We start from the raw sequence: 19,781 nt of genomic DNA, 5'->3' as shown, positions 1-19,781 counted from the left end.
ATATATTTGCTGTGCTTTATTTCTGCACTGGGAAAATGTATTCTTCCTATTAACTGTGATAAATCTGCCCTTTGCATCTGTTTCTCATGATATTGATTAGCTTCTGGCTGGCTTATCATCTGCTGCTTTGCTCTGTTCTGCATCTGGTTACTACAGACTCTTCTATGATCACCCTGATTGTTTTCTCGTCCTGTCCTGTCCTAAATGCCATGGAAATTGTAAACTTCCTGAGGCAAAGACTTATTTGCATTTTGTTCCACTGCACAGTATGTTCAAAGTATTTTATTATTTCTCAGAGATACCAATAATCAATGTTATGGTAATCACCCAAAGCAACCTTCACAAAATTAACTTTACATCCATTGTTCAAATTCAAAACCATCACCAAATGCTATTCCTTGATGATTCAGTCACACTCTTCTTTCAGAATACTGTTCTTTTCCCAACAGAATTCCTCCTTGAAATATCCTACTTAAAATATGAATGAATAAAACAATGTGAAAAAGTTAATTGAGGCGTTTTGTACAGAGAAGGTGGGGCTGTGAAATTAAAGATTTGGATTGGAAAGCATCTTTGTTGTCCATCTGTACATCTAGTGTAATTCTGAACTGTTGCTGGATAGTGATTTCTGGCTGCCTGTTCTTACCTTGAATATTTTATTTCCCTGAGTGACAATTTTATGGTCTTCCATAGCAGATTGCTTGGAAATTGCCTCTTCTTACTGGGTAGGGTTTTTATATAGATTTTCTCAAATGCAGTAATATAAAAATAAATAAATAATAAAAACAGTAGATAGTAGAATGGAGGAAATGTAAAGAAATACAAGTGAGATAGCTATCAAGAAACTAAAAAACTAAAAAGCAAAACATAATAATTCTTGAACTGGGAGTCAAAGGAAACAAGAAGGTAGTCAGAATTCAATGAAACCAATAATAAAAAAATTACCATAGAAAAAGAAAAGTGATAGATTTCATAATCTTTCTAAAACTGAATTATAAAAGATGGTTTTCTTATAGCAATGTTTGTGTCCATTTTGATAAAGCGTTCCACTAATGTTCTGTAAGGCAGCAGTTAGGCTATCAATATACAGTTAGTACTTAGTAACAGTGACAGGTAGAAATGTTCTTTGATACCTTTATAATGTGAAGTATAAAGCATCCAAGCATTTTAAAATGAAAAGCAAGGAGAAAACTTTCAAATAGTGCTCAGTTAATTCTGGAAGGTAGGAAGGCAGTATCAAGTGATTAGAGAAGTTAAATGCAGAACTATGCCATGAGAATAGGATTCATGGGGAATCAAGAAGTTATTCCTTAGTAATCCTGATGCTAAATATATATATATATATATATATTAAACTGAAATTAGATTCACCTATTTCAACATTCTTTTTGGCACGTAAAACGAGGAAATGGCAGAACTGCAGTATTCTGAAGGGATTGTTCTCATTGATAATGCTTTTAATATCCATATTACTATTAATATGTCATTAAGTTAATGGAAATGTTATTAATGAAGAATGTTCACTGTATTAGCAGAAAATGTTTAAGAATGTGTTCATCCATCAAATATCTGAACATCAAATTAAATGAGAGCAATTCACAGTAAACTGACTTGAAAATAATGAGATTCAAGTTCAGTAAAATAATTCAACCTAAATTAAAACAAGATAAATTTTCAGGGTGCTGTTTTCAGATTCCATTTTTCTGCAGGCATATTCTTGAAAATAACTGCCACCACTTCTTTAAAATCTTTCCTCTTAATCAATATTTTTTACAGCAATTGAGATTAGGTTATTCATTGTAGTGACAACAATGTCAATGAACTCATTTGGCCTTAATGATTTGGTTCTGGAAGCAGCTACTAATTCTGCTTACTACGAGACCAAAGGTTTTTGTACAGTGGTTGCTGAGATGGCTGACAGGGTGGATTAGTGCTGCTGAGCCCTGTAGGAAAAGGTCACTGCAGCAGTACACAGGGGAGGTTTGTCACTGGGAGAGGTGAAACCTACAAAGAGAGGTTTGGACTTGAGCAAGTTAGTCATTGGCAGGTATAAGTAGGATTTTCTTATTGTGTCCTGCTTATCTTTGCCTACCAACACTGCGCTGGGCTTCTAATCACGATTGCCAGGCAGCTGTCACCTCTGCAGGGCTGTCAGCTCCTCTCCTGCCTGCTCCCTGTGTTATTTGTTGGTGCCGTTTCCAAAAGGAAAATCTTGAGCAAAAATGGCACTGTGGGTTTAGAAGGTGAAACTGGAAGACCTTTATCTACTGACAGAGGTTTTTATGTTATGGAAAGCTCCTTTAGGTCTTTATTCTGTTTTTAAATTTGCATGCAGTATTCTGCACGTATCTATATCTCACTGAGAAATCCTGTTCAATCCAAGTAAATTTTGCATCTTGTTTAAATGGGAGTAATTGCATTCAGCTGTGAATTATTGCATGCTGGGGTGCAAGTTCTCTAAAGATTCATAGAAAAATGTAGCATATAGTGGTCTTAAGAGACAATTTCGCTTACTTGCACTAGGTAATACTGGCTATGAAATATTGCTTGCCTGCAAAATGATGGCTCAGCAGTTCATGCTGAAATGTCACGCCATTTCAAAGATTTATCTTTCACAGTGCTACATGCTGAAAAATCACTAGGCTGTATATTGAACCCTATATATACGATATTTTATGTAAATGGCAGTGCATGAGAAAGTAACTGTTTGCAAAATGGCAACTGAATTGTAAGAAGTAAGAAGTGATTGACAGCTTCTTATTTACATTTAACAATACCGAGTCTACCAAGCCTCATCCACAGCAGCATTAACGGTGCTAGCGGAATTTGGTAAACTGGTAGTCTGGATCCACTTATTATGAGTAACTTTATTTAATACTGTGCTAGGTTCTTCTGTCTGGGTTATATTTTTCTTACACCAACTTCATGCTATGTTATCTTTTCTATCATTGAGAAAGTCCAGAATTTGGATTTTTCACTAGTTCTGTATACTGCTGTATTACTGCAGTACTTTGTAATGTGAAATAGAAACTTTCTTAACAGCTTGGAGAGTAACTGAAGTTTGTTACAGATGTTTCTCCCAATCCCAAACATAAACTTCAGGGTAAAGAGTGCCCCCACACCTGTTTAAGACATGTATCTGAAACGTCATTGATTTTAATGGCATTGCAAATACATATGACACATATGTAGTTTGCAGATTGTAACAGGAGTCCTCAGGACTTGTACACAGCTTCTGAATCAATTTAACTATATGCTCAGTTTAGGAACTAGTCTATTTAAGCATTTTGGTGGATCCACATATATTTCACTACAGAACAATACTGCTTATTTCAGGTGGGAAGATCCAGTTTCAAAAAGGTAATTCAGTGTTTATACCTGTTGTTTGTCACCCAATTGTTTTGCAAGGAGCACTTAATAGTTATTACAAAAGATAAAGAAAACCAAATGACTAGTTTGAAGAGCTGGGAGGCAATGATTTTAGGTTTGGGATATGAATATTCATCAGATCTAGCTCACCTAAAATCATCAAGCACAACCTTTCTATGAGTAAAGCTGTCAAGTTTGATGTACTGTGCATGCATAACCTGACTTAGAAATTATTAACTTTGAGATGGAAGAATCTTTTCAAGCAGCATTAAGCAGAACATTTTACCAGTTTCCTATTATTATTTTTTTTTCCTAGTATTTGTAAAGTTCATTGATTTCAGAGAAATGAAAAGCAGCAGTGTGTAAAAGAGAGAGACAGTACTCTGGAGTAAAGCAACTCCTCCTCCTCCAAACTTCAGAAATAAAAAGAAGAAAAAAATGCATTCAGATAATGTAAAGGGGTAAATTCATCTGTCTGTTGTGTGGGAGTACTAGATAGAAGTAAAAGCAAAAGAAGTCCTTCCTGCTTTCCCTGCTCAGCTGCATTATTTGCTATAATTTTAGGCAGGCTGTCTCTCAACAGATTGAAGGGTGTGCAGTATCTTGGGAAAATCAGATCATTTAATCATGTCCTTAACTGCCTAGATGTCACATTTTTAAGCACCTATGCTTGAGAACTTTGGTCTCTACCCAAATTCTACACATCATAAAGAAAATCAATGCTACATAACATCATCTAATTTGTTTTTTTGAATCACTCAGGAATAAATGCTGAAAACACTATAAGTTATGGTTTAATAATAATGGAAATCTCCTTTTTCCAAGGGAAAGTCCTAGGACAATCCTTATCCTAGGACAAGGAGGTCTAGGGTAATTTATACCTCAGAACATGATGTTTCCTATGCTTATTCTAATATAAAAATATTCCCTGTATTGTTACAAATCCCTAATTCCTTTAAAAACACTAGCTAGGCTCTGGCATTTAATTGTGCACTACTTTATGAACTATATTTCTTTTCTGTCCATTGTTGCTTTTTAATTTCATACTTATTTTGTCAAGCCAGTTTATATCTCAATTTGTTTCATTTCTTCCCAAAGAGATTTGTGCTTTTGCAAGTCCTCCCAAGCAAAGGATTTTAAAAGAAATGAGTTTTAGCAACAGTACTGTAAATAAAATAGTGAAGATTTCCTTCAGACAAACTCTGGTAGAAGTTTGTCTATTACACAAACAAATAAACAAAAAGTCAGCCAAAAAGATGTGTTAGGAAAAACTAAATTGAAGTACTTGGTAAGATAAAAGAATGCAAAATAGAGAATCAAATATCTCTAGATGTCAGATTGTTATTTATTTATTTACAAGCAAATGTCTGTCTTGACTTCTACTAGCAGATTATTTTGGTAGTGGAAAGAAAGAAAGACGCAACAAGATGGACTCATCCTGCACAATCTAGGGAAGAACCTTTAATAGCTTGTTTATTTTACATGGTTGTACACTCCAAAATTCCCAAGTGTAAGCCATCACATTTGACAGATTTGAGTATGACCAGAGGCCTGAGCCAGAAGCCTGTCATGTTCAACAATGCCAAATGCTTTTAATAGCAATGTTGCAGCAAAAGAGCAGAGGCCAAGCAGCATCTTGGTCTCAGGAGGCTCCAAGACATTGCTGTGTTACAGGCAGACCATGGCCAACTGCAAGCCATATCTTAATACAATGAGGGACAAAACAACCTTACATTTCCTCAAAGAAAAAGCTTGAATAAGTGAATTTAAAAAGCAATAGGGTGTTGGAGTCTGCCTTTTTGTCATAAGAAGCAGGAATCCCATGATGTTTTTTGCACATACCTGTAGCAGTCGACTTTCTCTTCTCTGTATGTGGAAGCAGCTGCTGACATCTTAACCTTGTAAAAGTCTATTTGAAGGCTCCTGCAACTGGCTTTGGATTTAGGCTTTGGTTTAGGACCATCTTGTCTTATTCTTCACAAGCACTAATTACAGTAAAGTTTTGGCTCAACACCTGTGTTTCTGAAGAAAGAACCTGAGGCCAAAAGCAAGCATATATTTACTCCAGTGCATGAATCAAGTCCATCAGCAGGGGAAAATCACCAGTACCAAGCGAGGGAAAAGTCACATACCATGCTTAACTGGTGAATTTAGAGTATTCTGTAGCTACTTTGCTTTGGAGAAGTATGTATGCATTCTCTCCAGTCTCCAGTTTTTACATAGTTATAGAAAATAAATCCTTAATTCATTTTTATGATCAGGTTTGTAACAGTCACCTGTGTCCAAACTTCTCATGATCAGAAAATTAGAATGGGGTTACTTGAGTACTACCTGATGTTCACAGCAAATCATTCAAACTGCTCTGCTAGATGCAATGGAAACATTAAGAGGTGCCAACTGAAAAGCAGAGCTTTGAAGGAAGGATGAGAGAGCAAGTGTCTTTATTAAGCTGGTGAGCTAGCAAAAAGTGGAGGAAGGTCAGAGGTCTGGCTCTGTTCTGTTTTTCTACTTCTTTGGAAAAAGTCACAAAACATCAAGATGATTGAAGAACTGCCTCCATGATACTGCTGTGCCTTTGCAGTGACTGAACCAATGTAGTCAAGAAAAGGGAGCAGTGTTTTTGGCAAGGGTCTCTTCTGGACGAGGGAAAATGGTAGTCTTGGTTTATTTGTTAACGATTAAATACTTGAATAAAAATAACTCCTCTCATAGTTATTCCTATCTCTCATATTTTTAAGAAAATACATTAGCACAATGGTTGTGATTGTTACCAAATATATTAGGTGTCTCTTTATCCCTTACTGTATTCCTTCTAAACCATTTTGTGCCATTTTGTGATGTGTTTATCCCAGTTAACCTGTACCTTTCCTGGGTGTTAAAATTTTAGAGCCTACACTTGAAATTTAATACTTCTTATAAGGGAAAAAAACAGTTGCTAATATACACAATGATTATCTCTAGAAGAGCTGTGATCAGTAGCAGTACATACTGTATATGCTGGGGATTTTAAGAAATAAGTTTCCAGCCTTCTATAAACTTTTCTCTCTATTCTAGTAGCCTCTGCCCTTTAATATCCCCTGCCTCTGAAAATTTCATCTGGTCTAACAGAGAGCAAAGATTGTCTGAAATCTGGGTTCAATAGGAGAGAACAGGTCAAATACAGGTGAAAAATAAGCATACAAAGTACTTGTGTGAAGACACTGCTCTTTCTCTACTAGAGTTACATGGGAGACACTCATTGCTTCAGGCCATATGCCACTGTCTGTAGTGCACTTTGTCTCTTCTGTCTGTGCCTAGGGTAGAGACAGCATGGCAATTTGATTCTCCAAATTCTCTGCTCCTTGCTAATGTTAAGAGCTCTGACCTTTGTAGGTAACATCCATCCTGTTTTTGTGCAAGATGTGAGTGTTGGCATCCCTCTTCACTGCAATACATCATATTTCCACAATCTTCTGCTGTCTGGTCTTTTGATGTCTTTCTTGCATTCTAATTATTTCTCCAACATCACAGAGTATTTTCATTCTCAGTTCTCTTAGCAGGAGGTAAAGAGGATGCTAGTCCTTTTTGTTCTGTTTCCAGCAGAACTGCAGGCTTTATGCCCATCCATTATTTTTTTTTCTCTCTTTCAGATGGAAAAACTGCACTGAAAAGCTCTGTCTGCATTGGTTTGTTGGCTTTTTTTTTTTTTTTTTTTTTTTTTGTTTCTGATAATTTTAGATTCACTTCCCCACTTTCATAGCTTTCCTGGACTTATTTGGGCTTTTTTGGGGTGGTAACAATGCACAGGAATCTTCCTTTTATTATTACTAAAATTATTTACAAGTTCACATAATCACAAGGATAAGTTGCACTGATGTGTCTTGATTGCAACCCCTGTAATTTCAACCACAATGTTGTTATCAGTTTGGAGAGAGTTTTAACGTGGCTCTGATGTGCTCTGTCCTACGCAGCGAAGTGAGCTGGCTGGAGGAGACCAGCCAGCAGTTACCCTGCAGGTAACTCTGTCCTGGGCAAGATGCATTAGGCGTGGCACATATGGTCCAGTGGGTTGACAAGGTACGTCAAGTGCCAAAGTCTCCTCCATTCACTGTTTGCATCTGCTGCTACCATTTACACAGCTGCCCATGCCACCACGTATACAGCTATGGTGAGCTGTGGAGGGCCAGCCAGAAGGCTTTTATCACCACTTCTCATTTTCTTCCATCACCAAATCCACTTTCTGCCCCTTGGTGTTGATCTCAGTGCACATCCTAGTCACCCTAGTATCCCTGAGAAATGTCTACAATCAAATTAATTAAACACTTAGTAGATCCTGACACATTAGGGAAGTAAATATTCTCAAGCAGTAATTTAATAATAATAATGTATTTATGACATACCTACAGGAGTATCATTAATTATTTTTCTCCTGCTGAAGATGCTTAGAAGGCAGAGACTGAGAGAGGTCCCCTTTTTAAAACCAACAATCCAAACCATGCTGATAAGCTGTGTCAAGAGTACCATGAATTCATGCGTACCATTTTTCTCTTTCAGTCGATCTGGCAATAACAGTAATTTTGGTACTTTGTCCATGTGAAAGACAGAACTCATAGTGAGATGCATTAGTGCGTCACCTTTTCGGCTGAAAGAAGGAGGAGGGAGTGATGGCTTTTAATGGGCTGTTTGAACTTCAGGTTGAAAACAACCAAGAGAAATATTCTGTTATCCAAAAGAAGGACTTTAACCTTCCAAAGTGTTTGGGTTCTTATTTTTTAAATGGAAATTGTTTACAATACAGAATACAGAAATGCCTCCAGGAAACATCTGCCACTGTACTACATGACACTGTAACTAAAAAGGATGCAGAAAAGTTTAGGATTCATGAAATATCACAATCAATTATTGTTGGTTGCCCTTCTATATAGATTTTATCAAAAACTGCCCTTTCCTGTTAAGGGAACTTTTGGTATTTTGGCTCTTGTTTTACATTAAATTGAGTGTCTTTTGTTTGTTTTGTTGGTTGGTTTGCTTTTAAATTGTTGAAAGATATATTGAAATATGTTTGATTTAAGAAAAAAAATCTTTTTAAAGTTTTATTTCTAGCATTTGTTCTTATGTTCTACATTATTTTCATATCTATACTTTTTTTTTCCTATGACTAGTATATGGTAAAATATTTCACTGAAGATGAATTTAGAAAAGGGTGGTTTTGTTCAGCGTTAAGTGAAATTTTCCATAATGATTTGGAACATCAGTAAGATAAATTGAAACATCTGAAATCTAAGATATGATAAGAATTTTTGCAGTCTCCTACTATACCTGTTTTCTCAGTGAAAAAGATGTACTATTTCTGACTAATATAATATAAGTACAGAGTGAAATTTCAAAATGAGTTCCTGAATCAAAATTGAGCTAATCTGGCTTTTTAAAATATTGTGAAATGTTTCTATTTCTATTAGCATAGCAGTACTTTATCGAATATGTTTTGATTAGAAATTTCTAAATATCTAAATACATCAATGATATTTTGCCCTGTCAAATTCCAGAAGCCTGGTCTGCAGTTCACTTCCTCTCTTCTCCAGACTCCTAAAAATTGGATAGAAATTAGGTTGAATCCTGAGGTAATTGTTCCATAAATGAGCTCCCTCTAATCTCATTGGCAAGATGATAAGCACATGACACAGGAACTTTTTAAGAGGTTAAAAGACCAACAAATACTGGGTATCACTCACATATGTAAAAAAAAATGTATGTTTGGAAATTTTCAGAGATATAATTGATCCCAACTGTGATCTCAGAGCAGAAAAAATATTATGGATCAGTGGCTGCTGTTAACGGTCATGTGAAAGGTGACAATATAACATGAGGCACAACTAAATAATATTTAAAATTGATGCAAAAGTCTGGCATGTGACAGAATTAAAGATAACATTAAACTCTTCAAATAAAATTTATCTAAAGCTAACCAATTTCAATAACCTGGATGCCCTAATAGCTCTTTACTGCAGAGAGAGAAAGTCTTAAACAATTGGGGAATGGAAACAATATCAAATAAATGCTGAGATGACTGAACATCTGCAAACAAGAATCTTACTTCTGGAATCTATGTTTTCTGAACACAGCAGCCTGACCTTCATGGAGAAAAAAGAGGCTAGAAAGAAATAAAAATCATGAGAAAAAAAAACTCTAAATCTCAAAAATGAGTAAAAATGTTCCATGAAACAGTTTATTAAAAAGAGAATTAACGAAAAGGAAATGCCTACACAGGATTAATATATAATATTAATATATATATATATACATATATATTATAATATATATATATATTTATTTTGGTAACAGCAAATTTTAAGCAGTCTGGTTTTCCTTGTGTGAAGAATCATGCACATCTGGTATAATTAATTCACACTGCACATTTCCTCTTAGAGAGCCTTTTACTCTCTCTGTCTTCATATGGCTGCCTGTTTTCATGTGAATTACAAACTACAATGGTTTTGAGCTGTTATGTTTTCTGCAAAGTTTAATTAAAATCAGCCAGCAGTTATGACCAGCCAGCAGTGATGAGCAAGGGCCTGAAAACCAGATGTGCACAGAGCATGAACATTTAAGTCTTTGTTGCTAAAATGCTAAAAATCAGGTTATGCAGAAAGAAGAGAAAGTCCATTTCTCCTTCATACAGTAATCTGGGTCTTTACTCAGCAAAACCCAGGAAAAGAGCAACAAGTATGAGACAGGCTTGACAAACAAAAACAGGAAAAGAAACAGCTTTGTGTTTGGCTTTCCTTGTTGTTTGTTAGGCAGATTGTTGTCATAATTCTGGCTATTAGCATGTAAGCCCATTAGGCTTCAGATAATAGGCTTACCCTCTTATCTGAAAATATTTGTGTGGATCAAAAGCCCCTTTAGGCATCAACCTAGAAGCTTTTCCCACAGTTACAATTTGTTGCTTAACTCAACAAACCCTTTCAAAATGTCACTGTATTACATTGAATGTAGGAAGGTGCCCGTTGCTTCCAACTTTCCAGGTAAAATTCACCCCATGCTTTCAGAAGTGCTGCATTTCCAACTGTGCTTTCCTCATGCCAGTAGGAAAGCAGACTACCAGGGAGTGCTGCACAGAGGTGACAAAGGGAGGAGATGGCCAGCACTAAGATGTTACTTAAAAGAAAGAAATTACAAACAAAATGTAATGCTTGTCATCCTCTGCAAAGAACTATGTGGGGTAAAAAATGCCTGTCCCAAGCCAGAAATAATGCACAACCTTGATTTGCCCCAACAGCAAATCTGCATAAAACTGCTGTTTTTAAGTGTTGATATTTCATGGAGTTTTATGGGATGAATATCATGACAAAAATAAACAGATATTTAAGTCTCGTCATTCTGCTAACATAGTTACGTGTGTTTTTTCTTCAGATTGAATTTAGTCAATTATTAACAAGAAAAATAAATCCCTCTGTTCTGCACATAAGCAAAACCAGGATAGATAGTTCTAGCAGATACTTCTAACAGATAGTTCTAAGAGATAAACATGATAGACTATGCACAGAGAGGAGGTTACCGGTAAATCAGGACTTTAACATCAGCCAAATAATTATTGGGAAGAGTAAATCCTCTGAACAATTATCAGGAGGATCTGTTTGGTTTCCTCATGTACTTTAAAGACAAGGTTCAGTAAAGATGTTTGATTTTTTTCTCAGTGCTTTCTTTCTCACCCAGCTGAACCTGTGACTGGCAGTTTACAAAGGTGAATGGCAAATTGGGCGTGTCTCAGGGTGTTTAAGGTTTCAATATGATTTTCCTTCACATACTAATATGGATCCCATGAGATATTTCTTTATGCTTGTGGGATTTCATTTCTCTTAATTTTTGGGGGGGATGCAAAGTGACCATATACAAAGTGAAGAACGACATTTTTACTTCTTGACTAGGTAGCAAGGAATAAAGTTGCTTTTATATTTTCTGAAGAACCACAAAGACACTGTAAATTGTTTATTTATGTCCATTCAACTGATGTTAATTAACTTGTCTGAATCTGCATTTTAAAAATTTAAATATATCTTGGATCCAAACAGTGTATTAAAAGCACAACAAACAGCAGTGGAAAGATAAAACCATCAAAAGCTTTCCTCCCTTCGTTTGTTATGATATTGTCAACAGTTCTTGTTAGAATTATTTCCTTACATCTTGCTTCGGCCCTATATTACTATTTTCCATAAGCTGTTTGAAATGTAATTAAAAATGGATGCTGTTTATCTGCCCCATGAAAACAAAAAAGGAAAAAAAAGAAAAAGAAAAAAATAAAAAGAAGACTGTACATTCCAGGAAAAAAAATCTCTCTTTTATTATTATTATTTTTTTTAAGTTGGATATTTATTATTTTATTGCAGTAATACTTGCCTAAATTCCATTTTGCAAAGTTCCTTTGTTGATACATTGTGTTATGAATTTGGAACTAGTTAATGATTTTCTGCTGTCCCTATCATGTCATATTAAGCATTGTATTCAGAAATAAGTACAAACCATCAATGTTTCTGGCACTTATTCAGGTCCTGAGTTGTGGGTTCTACAAGGTATATATAATTATCCTGAGAAATATAAATCTTCCATCAATTCATTTTTCTTCCTGCAGGCTTTAAAACCAAATTAGTTCTTATAGCACTTATTAAATGCTTGGAAGAAGAAATATGGAAATACACTGACCTTGCAAAAAAAAATGCATTTTGCTCAAATTGTGCTCTTGGGCTATGGTGGGATAGAATTTTCTGACTGTATCTTCTAGAATTTTTTTGAACGTGAAATAAAAATCCTCCCTAAGTGATGCTGCATGAAAGCAGATCCATAAATGCATTTTTATTCTTTCTAATTGTAAACAATTTTCCTTAGAATATGCTAAATAAATGCATTTTGAAAGGAACATGACACTATTTTCTATCATTGAACCCAAAGTAATTCAGGATTAATGCTTCAGTGGTTACCATGTTTGGATATGGCAGGTAATGCATTACACTTGCTGAGGAAAAGGCAGTGAAGTATGAGTCCAACTGACTACATTTTTTAAAAATTTTTTTATTATTTTTTTTTTTTAGCTATGAAGATAGAATAGCTATAATGAAATTTATAGCTCCAGTAAGTTTCTAGTTTGATTCAGGGCCTGGGTTTTTGCTCTGGCAGCCTGTGGCTTGAAACAAAGTATTGATTTTATGAACTCTGTGCCATCTTGAATCTGTCAGTGAAGGGTCAGTGTAGCTATTTTATGAATAATGAACAGCTGAGCTCACAGTAAAAGATTTAAAATGGATTAATTCATGATGAATTGAACTTTGAATGAGAAAGTTTGCCAGCTGATATATTGGCATGCTAGTGAGGAACTGCTTTGAGTAAAACAGTCCAATTATTTTCTTATCTTTTCTTCTTAATGAGCTAAGAGATCATTTCTGTTCTCAAAAGTCTATTAAGGGAGTAGATATAAAATCCTTATTTTAGGCTGAATCTTGCCTTACTCTCCTGAAATGGGTTGAAATATGGGCATCAGAAAGAATTATGGTTCATGGCAGCAGCCTGGACTGCATGTTAATATCCATTTTTCTGGTATGTGGTAGAAAAGCAACATGCGACTCTGTGTTGTGGAGGCTGATTTATGCATTTTTTTTCCCCTGCTTTATGAATTTAAGTGTATGGCATGGACTGGTGGTAAATGAGTTCTGTCTTCCTTTTGCAAGGCTAAACTTGTACAGGTAGGGTAAGGAAAGATGTACTAAGTTCAAGTTTTTTTCTCTGGACATCTGGGTTAAGTCATATCGTTCATATACTTTCAGACTTTTCTACTTACCCATTGTATGTATCTGACTAATTAGTGATGTAAATGCCAACCTTTGATTCCTTAAGTCACATGCAATGTAGATACCTTGAGCATCAGTTACACAGATCTTCTTACACTATAGGTAGCCATTCGCCCCACAGGTGGCTAGATTTGGGGATTTTGCCTTTTTTGTTTGTTTGTTTGTTTGTTTGTTTTTAGGGCACTATTGTCTAATTTAAATAACTATCCAGTTTAAGTGAATGTGTCCTGATCCCAGATGCTGCAGTGGAACAGTGTACTAGCAGCCCATTTGGCAAATACAGAAGTAGGCTATACAAATGAAAGCAATTGTTCATATTTCATTTATCATACCTATGCTGTTTGTATGAATTATTGTGTAGAACCATCCAGTGGCTCTCAGAGAGAGGCATGGAGACCTCCGTCATCTTAGGTTGCAGTCATTTAAATCAGTCGGCTGTGTGTAGCCAAAGAAAGGGTATAACACCTTACCGCTCACAGAATCACAAAATCACAGGATGTCTGAGATTGGAAGGGTCCTCTGGAGGTAACCTGATCCAACCCCATGTGCAAGCAGGGCCACCTAGAGCAGGCTTACAGGATGCTGTCAAGGTGTCTTATGAAGATCTTCAAGGAAGAAGACTCCATAACTTCTCAAGACAACCTGTGCCAGTGATCTGGCACCTTCACGTAAAAAAATATTTCCTGATATTGAGGGAACTTCTTGTGTTCCATTTTGTGCCCATTGTCTTTTGTCCTGTTGCTGAACACAGCTGAGAAGAACCCAGACCTTTCCCCTTTTCACCCTTTATTCAGAAATCTGTACACATTGGTAAGATGCCCCCTGAGCCTCCCTTTCTCCAGACTGAACAGTCCCAGCTCTCTCATCCTTTCCTTATAGAAGAGATGCTCCAGTCACTTCATCATCTTTGGTGTCGTCCACTGGACTTTCCAGTAGATCTATGTCTCTCTTATACAGTGTTGTACTCTTTTCATGAGCAACTCTGTTGCTCATCCTTGATCTCTCTTAGTGGGGATTCATAGATCCTCAAACACACAAATGGAAACACTCTAAACTCAGGAGTTAAGTTTCCTTTTATTCCTGAGTTTTACCTTTCTATCACAATCTCAGATCTTTGATTTATCCTCTAAGATCATTTCCCCTAACTGAAGAAATACACGTGGGCACTGTTTTACTTATACCCACTATGACAACGAACAATTTAGAAGTGTTTAAAGGCCTTCTGCCACATTTTGAAAGCACAGAGTGGCTCTAAAAATCAAGTAGAAGTAGTTTTGCTAAATGTGTTTGTTCAAAGTCCCTGGACCCCATATCCATATATTATGGCCTCTACATAGGTCTCCGAGGTTATGTGAATTCCTCTTGCATTAGCAAGTATGTGACTAAGGATTTCTCATTCTTAAGGAAGACATGCCAGGATCTTAGGTCTAGTATTGTGCTCTAAAGTCCTTCATATGCAGTACAAAGCACGTGACTAATAAAGTGTTATTTTTAATTCAGAGTTACAAACCTCCCTAGAGAGAACATTTTTTTGGCTTAAATGAATGCTTTAAGAGAAAGGGGTTTTGTTTTGTAGAGCTTTATTCAGCAAGCAGCACCTCCTGCATCTGCTTGCAAAAATCTGTAATGAACCAAAGAAAAAATGTGAGCAACTTGTCAAACTGTGCCAAAGGTGCACTGAAGCAACTAGACTTTTCTAGCAAACTTGATAGCACATTGATTGGAGTCTTTCTGCCTTCATATGTCTGATGATCTGCTTGTGAAAAGCTCTTTTATTTGCACACGAAGGCCACTTTGACTGGAGGCAATCTCAAACATTAATGAAATATGCCACTGTTGAAATAAATTCCAGGCATTGACTCAGCTTGTCATTATGGTGGACTTCTTTGAGCAGGCAATTTTAAGGAAAGTGCTGAAAATAGAAACGGGAAGGGTGAAAGGAACAGTCATTGTGGTTGTGCCCTCCACCGTGTCTTGTCTGCAATTAAGAGACTGCTTTGATTTTCTACAACAAATACTGTAAAAGGAGAATAGTTTTATGTACCCATGGAGCTAACAGTTTGTTAGTACTACTTCTTCTTATCATTTACCTTCAGTATTCATCTCCTACCTAATTGCATTCTGTACTTTCAGCTATCACTGAAAACATCCAGAAAAAATTGTTGCAGGTTTCTGCGGGTCTTCATTATGTAGGGTAAAAGAAAGTATTTTCTGGATTGTGTCATTGCTTCTTTGCCCTGGAGATCTGTTGCTTATCCACCTGTTGTGTAAAATAGTGTCTTATCCCATATAAAATATTCTTTATTTGGTTCATGTACTTCAGTGTGTGAAAATTGGATTTTGAGTTCACAGAGCGGACCTCTTATGAGCACTAAATTAAAGAAGCATTTCTAGAGAACAAAAAATAGGATGTGGTTATGTTATCATAAACTGTTACATGCATTCACAATGAGAGTAGTGGCTGCTGGATTACTGGCTTGCTCTCAGTTTGCTGATTAGAACCCTGGACCTCAGCAGCTCACAGCAGGTTGAGGTAAGCTGAGCTGAGCTGAGCTGCCACGTGTATAGGTGGAGTAGAGGCTTTGGGCTATTAGCTGAAAAAATACTGAAAAGTGTCTGCCAGGCATATTCAAAGAGTGATTTTGAAGAGATTTATAAATTAGCCAGATTTGAGATGATTCCTCACAGGAACAGCAAAAGGTACATCCTTGATGTGAAGATTATGGCTTGCTAAATTTCAAGGCTCTTCTCCAGTTCCTCTTGAGATCCAAGGGTTTCTCAAAGAAAAGATTTCCAGAACTTGTCAAACAAGACATTTTTCTCTTAGCCTTAGTCTCCTAGATAGCAAAACTGCATTTGCTGACAACTTTTTTTTAAAGAAATCGACCCAAGGCTAATACCCGACAATAACAAAAAACAGGTTTTGCCAAAGTTCTAAGTAGCTAAAATGTGTTTTGATGAAGGGAAATGGCATCAGCCATTAATAAACAGCAGTGAACAGCCTTACTTGTCATAAACAGTGTAGGGTGCATGAAAAAGAGACAAGTAAGTGAAAGACAAATCTTAGCCAGTATATTAAAAGCCTATGTTAAGTCCCTTAGGTATACTGACAATAAATAATGTCAGTATTGTTTTGATGAGAATTTGCTGAAGACTACCAAGAATGGGTTTTCAGTCTCAAGGTGATGCACGTATAATTTTACCAGATTTTTTAGCTTAACGGAGAAATTAATATGCATGTGGTGTTACAAATTATAAATGAAGCATCTTCATTATTCAGAAAATATATTAACTTATCTGATAGCAACTAAACTATCTAGAGATGGGAAAAGAGGTCTGTAAAGGTGGAAATGGTGTGTGACAAAAGCAAAGAGATTTAACTGCATGGCCACATTAAAATGACTCAGGACAATGCACTAAAGTAAGCACAGTACAATGATCTTCATTGCTTCATGATATGTTTTGTTGTAGCTTTCATTTTTTACTGTATGTTATCAAAAGGACAATTTAAAAGATTGTGTCAAGTAAGAATCAGTCCCTCTAATAGTCCTTAGAAAAGTGACATACAGAAAAGAAAGCAATTTGGGATATTCTTATTTTTACAGGCATACTGTATTATCATACATTTGTATTAAATATATAAATTATTAGAAATCTGGGGGGGATGAAAGCCCTCAAATTTAGAAAAATTCTGACCACTTATCATCAGAGAAATAATTACAGACAAATATAGTGATGGCTCTGAAAGGTCAGTAGTGGAAGTGTCAAAGTAATCTTCTATGTATCTTACAAGATGGCCATGAGTGTTGCCAGAACCTGCTAATAAGCCACTGGTGAGTGAGGTGTGATGAGTGTGAAACACAACAGAGAAGATATAATAGAATGTAAGCATAGTCATTTTTATCTGGCAACTTCAGTTGTAGAGAACAAATGTCATATTTATATTTTATGACTCAGATGAACTATTTCAGAATTTAGGAAATCTGAATCTTCTTACTGAGAAAAATGAGAACAAATGAAGTAGCAAACAATAATATAAAATAAAATAGTGAACAAACGTGCAAACAGAACTAAATGTTGATCTTTGTTCCCAGGGCCTTAGACTCAGGAAACTGATGGTCAAGTATTAATCAACATGAATGATCATACATTAGAAGTTCATGTTGCTTGTGCAAGTGCCCAATACATAGGATCTGGCTTATGATTGTTAACTTTTTTTTTTTATTAATGAAGGCATATTATCTTTTCTAAAACCAACCTGCATTTTAAAATATCTATTTTCTTATCGGTCTTTAAGGTTCTTGGTTTTAATAGTTATAACAAGGTATATTCTTTTGTGGTGCATACTGTTTGAATCTGGCATTTAGCATCACTGAAATTCCATATCACATTAGACAGTGAAAAATGTGGACGGTATAAATAACTAGTAAATGAGAGAGGGTTCTTAGGTGCATGTGGGAAATCTATAAGGTTTGATATTCTAATTGGTTAGATATGAAATTGCATTTTAAAATAACTTGAACGTATATTACCTGGCAATGTTGCAGAAGTTGTATTTATTTCTAGTCATTGTACTCAACAGAGGAAAGCGTAGCACTGTAATAAATTCTTGCCCTCTGAAATACATTTACCTTGTCACTGGAGTGACTTGTAATGTGATTTTCTACCGTTCACAAAACCAAAGTAATGCTTGCTGCAGTTGCTATGATACAAGACTAGTGCACTGAACTTTCTGGTGCAGCACAGCACACATTTCGTAGCATGCAGTTCCCTGTCACTGCTGTTAGGCCTTACATGAACAAGTGAATTTAACCTCACAAAACAATATTCACAGATATTTTCCTGGTTTGCTCTGAACAACTGGTAGTAATAGTACGCAGCTGTAATCAGACTGTAGGACTGAATTTTAGATTTAAGGGGGGAATTGCAGAATATGACCTTAAAGATGGCCCATGACATAGGTTAGAGCAGAACAAGGTGTTTTTTTTCTTGTGTGCTATAATGATTTATATTGCAATAAACTAATAGTCGTAATGTAACACTATGGAGAAACACTGACCAACTTCAACTTCCATGGAAAAAAACAATACTTTTGTGAGACTAGGTAGATGACATTTCTGTAAAAGTAGCTTTTCTCTCATTTACATCTCTGCCTCAATCTGCCAAAGCAGAAGAGTTGACAGCCTGTGTTTCTTGAGAGATGTATAACGTGTTCTCTGTCAACCCTGGTGACTGTATTGTCAGGGATCCTATTTTGATGACATTGCACCCATGAGACAAAGGCTTAAGACAAGAAAATAAAACTTTTGGAAATACTGGCTTCCTACTGACAGTTGATTAGGCTGCAGAAGAAATGCTCCTTTTATTTTTCTGTAGCCTGGAAATCCATCAGGTGTTTTCCAACCTATTAATAATGCTTTGGCTAGCAATACCAGGTAGGTTTAATGGATTTCCCTGCCAGTGTACTGAATGTGATTGCAATGAAGCATGAAACAACATTTTTAATGACTTACTCTACTGCTTGCTTAGAGCTGATGTTAAATTTTTAAAAGACAACTGGGTCTTTCATTAATTGTGAGTGAATAATTAATTTAAAAGTCTGAAAACTAATATTCACCATACATTGGGAAATAGTACTGAAAATTTTCTGGTTAACCTCTCGAAGAATAAATAATTGTGTCTATAGATTTTGAGACACTTTCTTCCTATTGATACACAGTACGTAAAGTAGATGTGCTTCTTTCTCTGCAGTTGGGATGACAGCAGCTCAGTAAGTAGTGGCCTCAGTGACACTCTTGACAACCTCAGCACAGATGATTTGAACACCACCTCATCTGTCAGCTCTTATTCCAATATAACTGCCTCTTCAAGAAAGAATGCCCATGCCCAGGTAAGTAGCTTTCCATTGCCATTTCTTGCAACAACACACAAGCATGTGGGATGACAGGAAAAAAGTAAGAGGGAGAAAAGACGAAAAAGAGAGAGAGAGAGGGGAAAAAAAAAAAAAAAAAAAAAAAGCTTTAGAAACAATATTCCAAAGCAAATGAAGTACTCATATTTTATAAGTTCCTCTATTACAGTTATAGGTGAGAAGCTCTGAGTAGGGACCAACCCTAACCTGTGGGCTGATGTCCCAGTTTCCCTGGCCTGCCCTGCTCCCTTGCTGAGGGCAGACAGGGCAGGATCTAGCCAGGCAGGGCTTGTCCCACCCATGAAAGCTGTAGGATGGGCCCCAGCTGGCAAGACCCTGCCCTGCCTGTCCTGGGAGAGTCCCTAGTGCACCTTAGCACCAAAAAACCCCACATCATTACTGAATCTGTGTTGAGTGCATTTCAACTCACTTCATTGCATTTGGAATGAGTATCTTTTGCAACAGACAGCACAACGTAAAGTGAAATAGTTTTCATTTTTCATGATCTGACACATATCAGAGACAAACTGCCTAGGCTGTAATGTTCTTTCCCTATTTCTATTTTCTCCACTGGGAGATAAAAGCCAGAAGTAGGGAGTCCATATTTTGTAGAGCTTCCTCTCCCCAGTTAGGTACAAGAATGGAAATGGCCTATGGGAATGTCATCTATAATTTGCTTTCTT

The 19,781-nt window shown here is 36.3% G+C and overlaps 1 protein-coding gene across 7 annotated transcripts in view; it reads left to right on the top strand.

Moving 5' to 3' along the window:
* Positions 1-19,781, top strand: part of NAV3 (neuron navigator 3) — a 413,781-nt gene that overhangs the window by 324,924 nt on the left and 69,076 nt on the right. For all 7 annotated transcript variants that reach the window (XM_082761391.1, XM_082761390.1, XM_082761389.1 and 4 more), the window contains one exon: positions 18,939-19,077. In XM_082761391.1, coding sequence (XP_082617517.1) covers positions 18,939-19,077 — 139 coding nt within the window. The remainder of the gene's footprint in view (positions 1-18,938; positions 19,078-19,781) is intronic.

This window comes from Aythya marila (genome assembly GCF_965140915.1).
Source record: "Aythya marila genome assembly, chromosome: 1".
Classification (NCBI taxonomy): Eukaryota; Metazoa; Chordata; class Aves; order Anseriformes; family Anatidae; genus Aythya; species Aythya marila.
The sequence above is the reverse complement of the archived record's forward strand: the minus strand, read 5'-3'. Positions and strand labels throughout refer to the sequence as shown.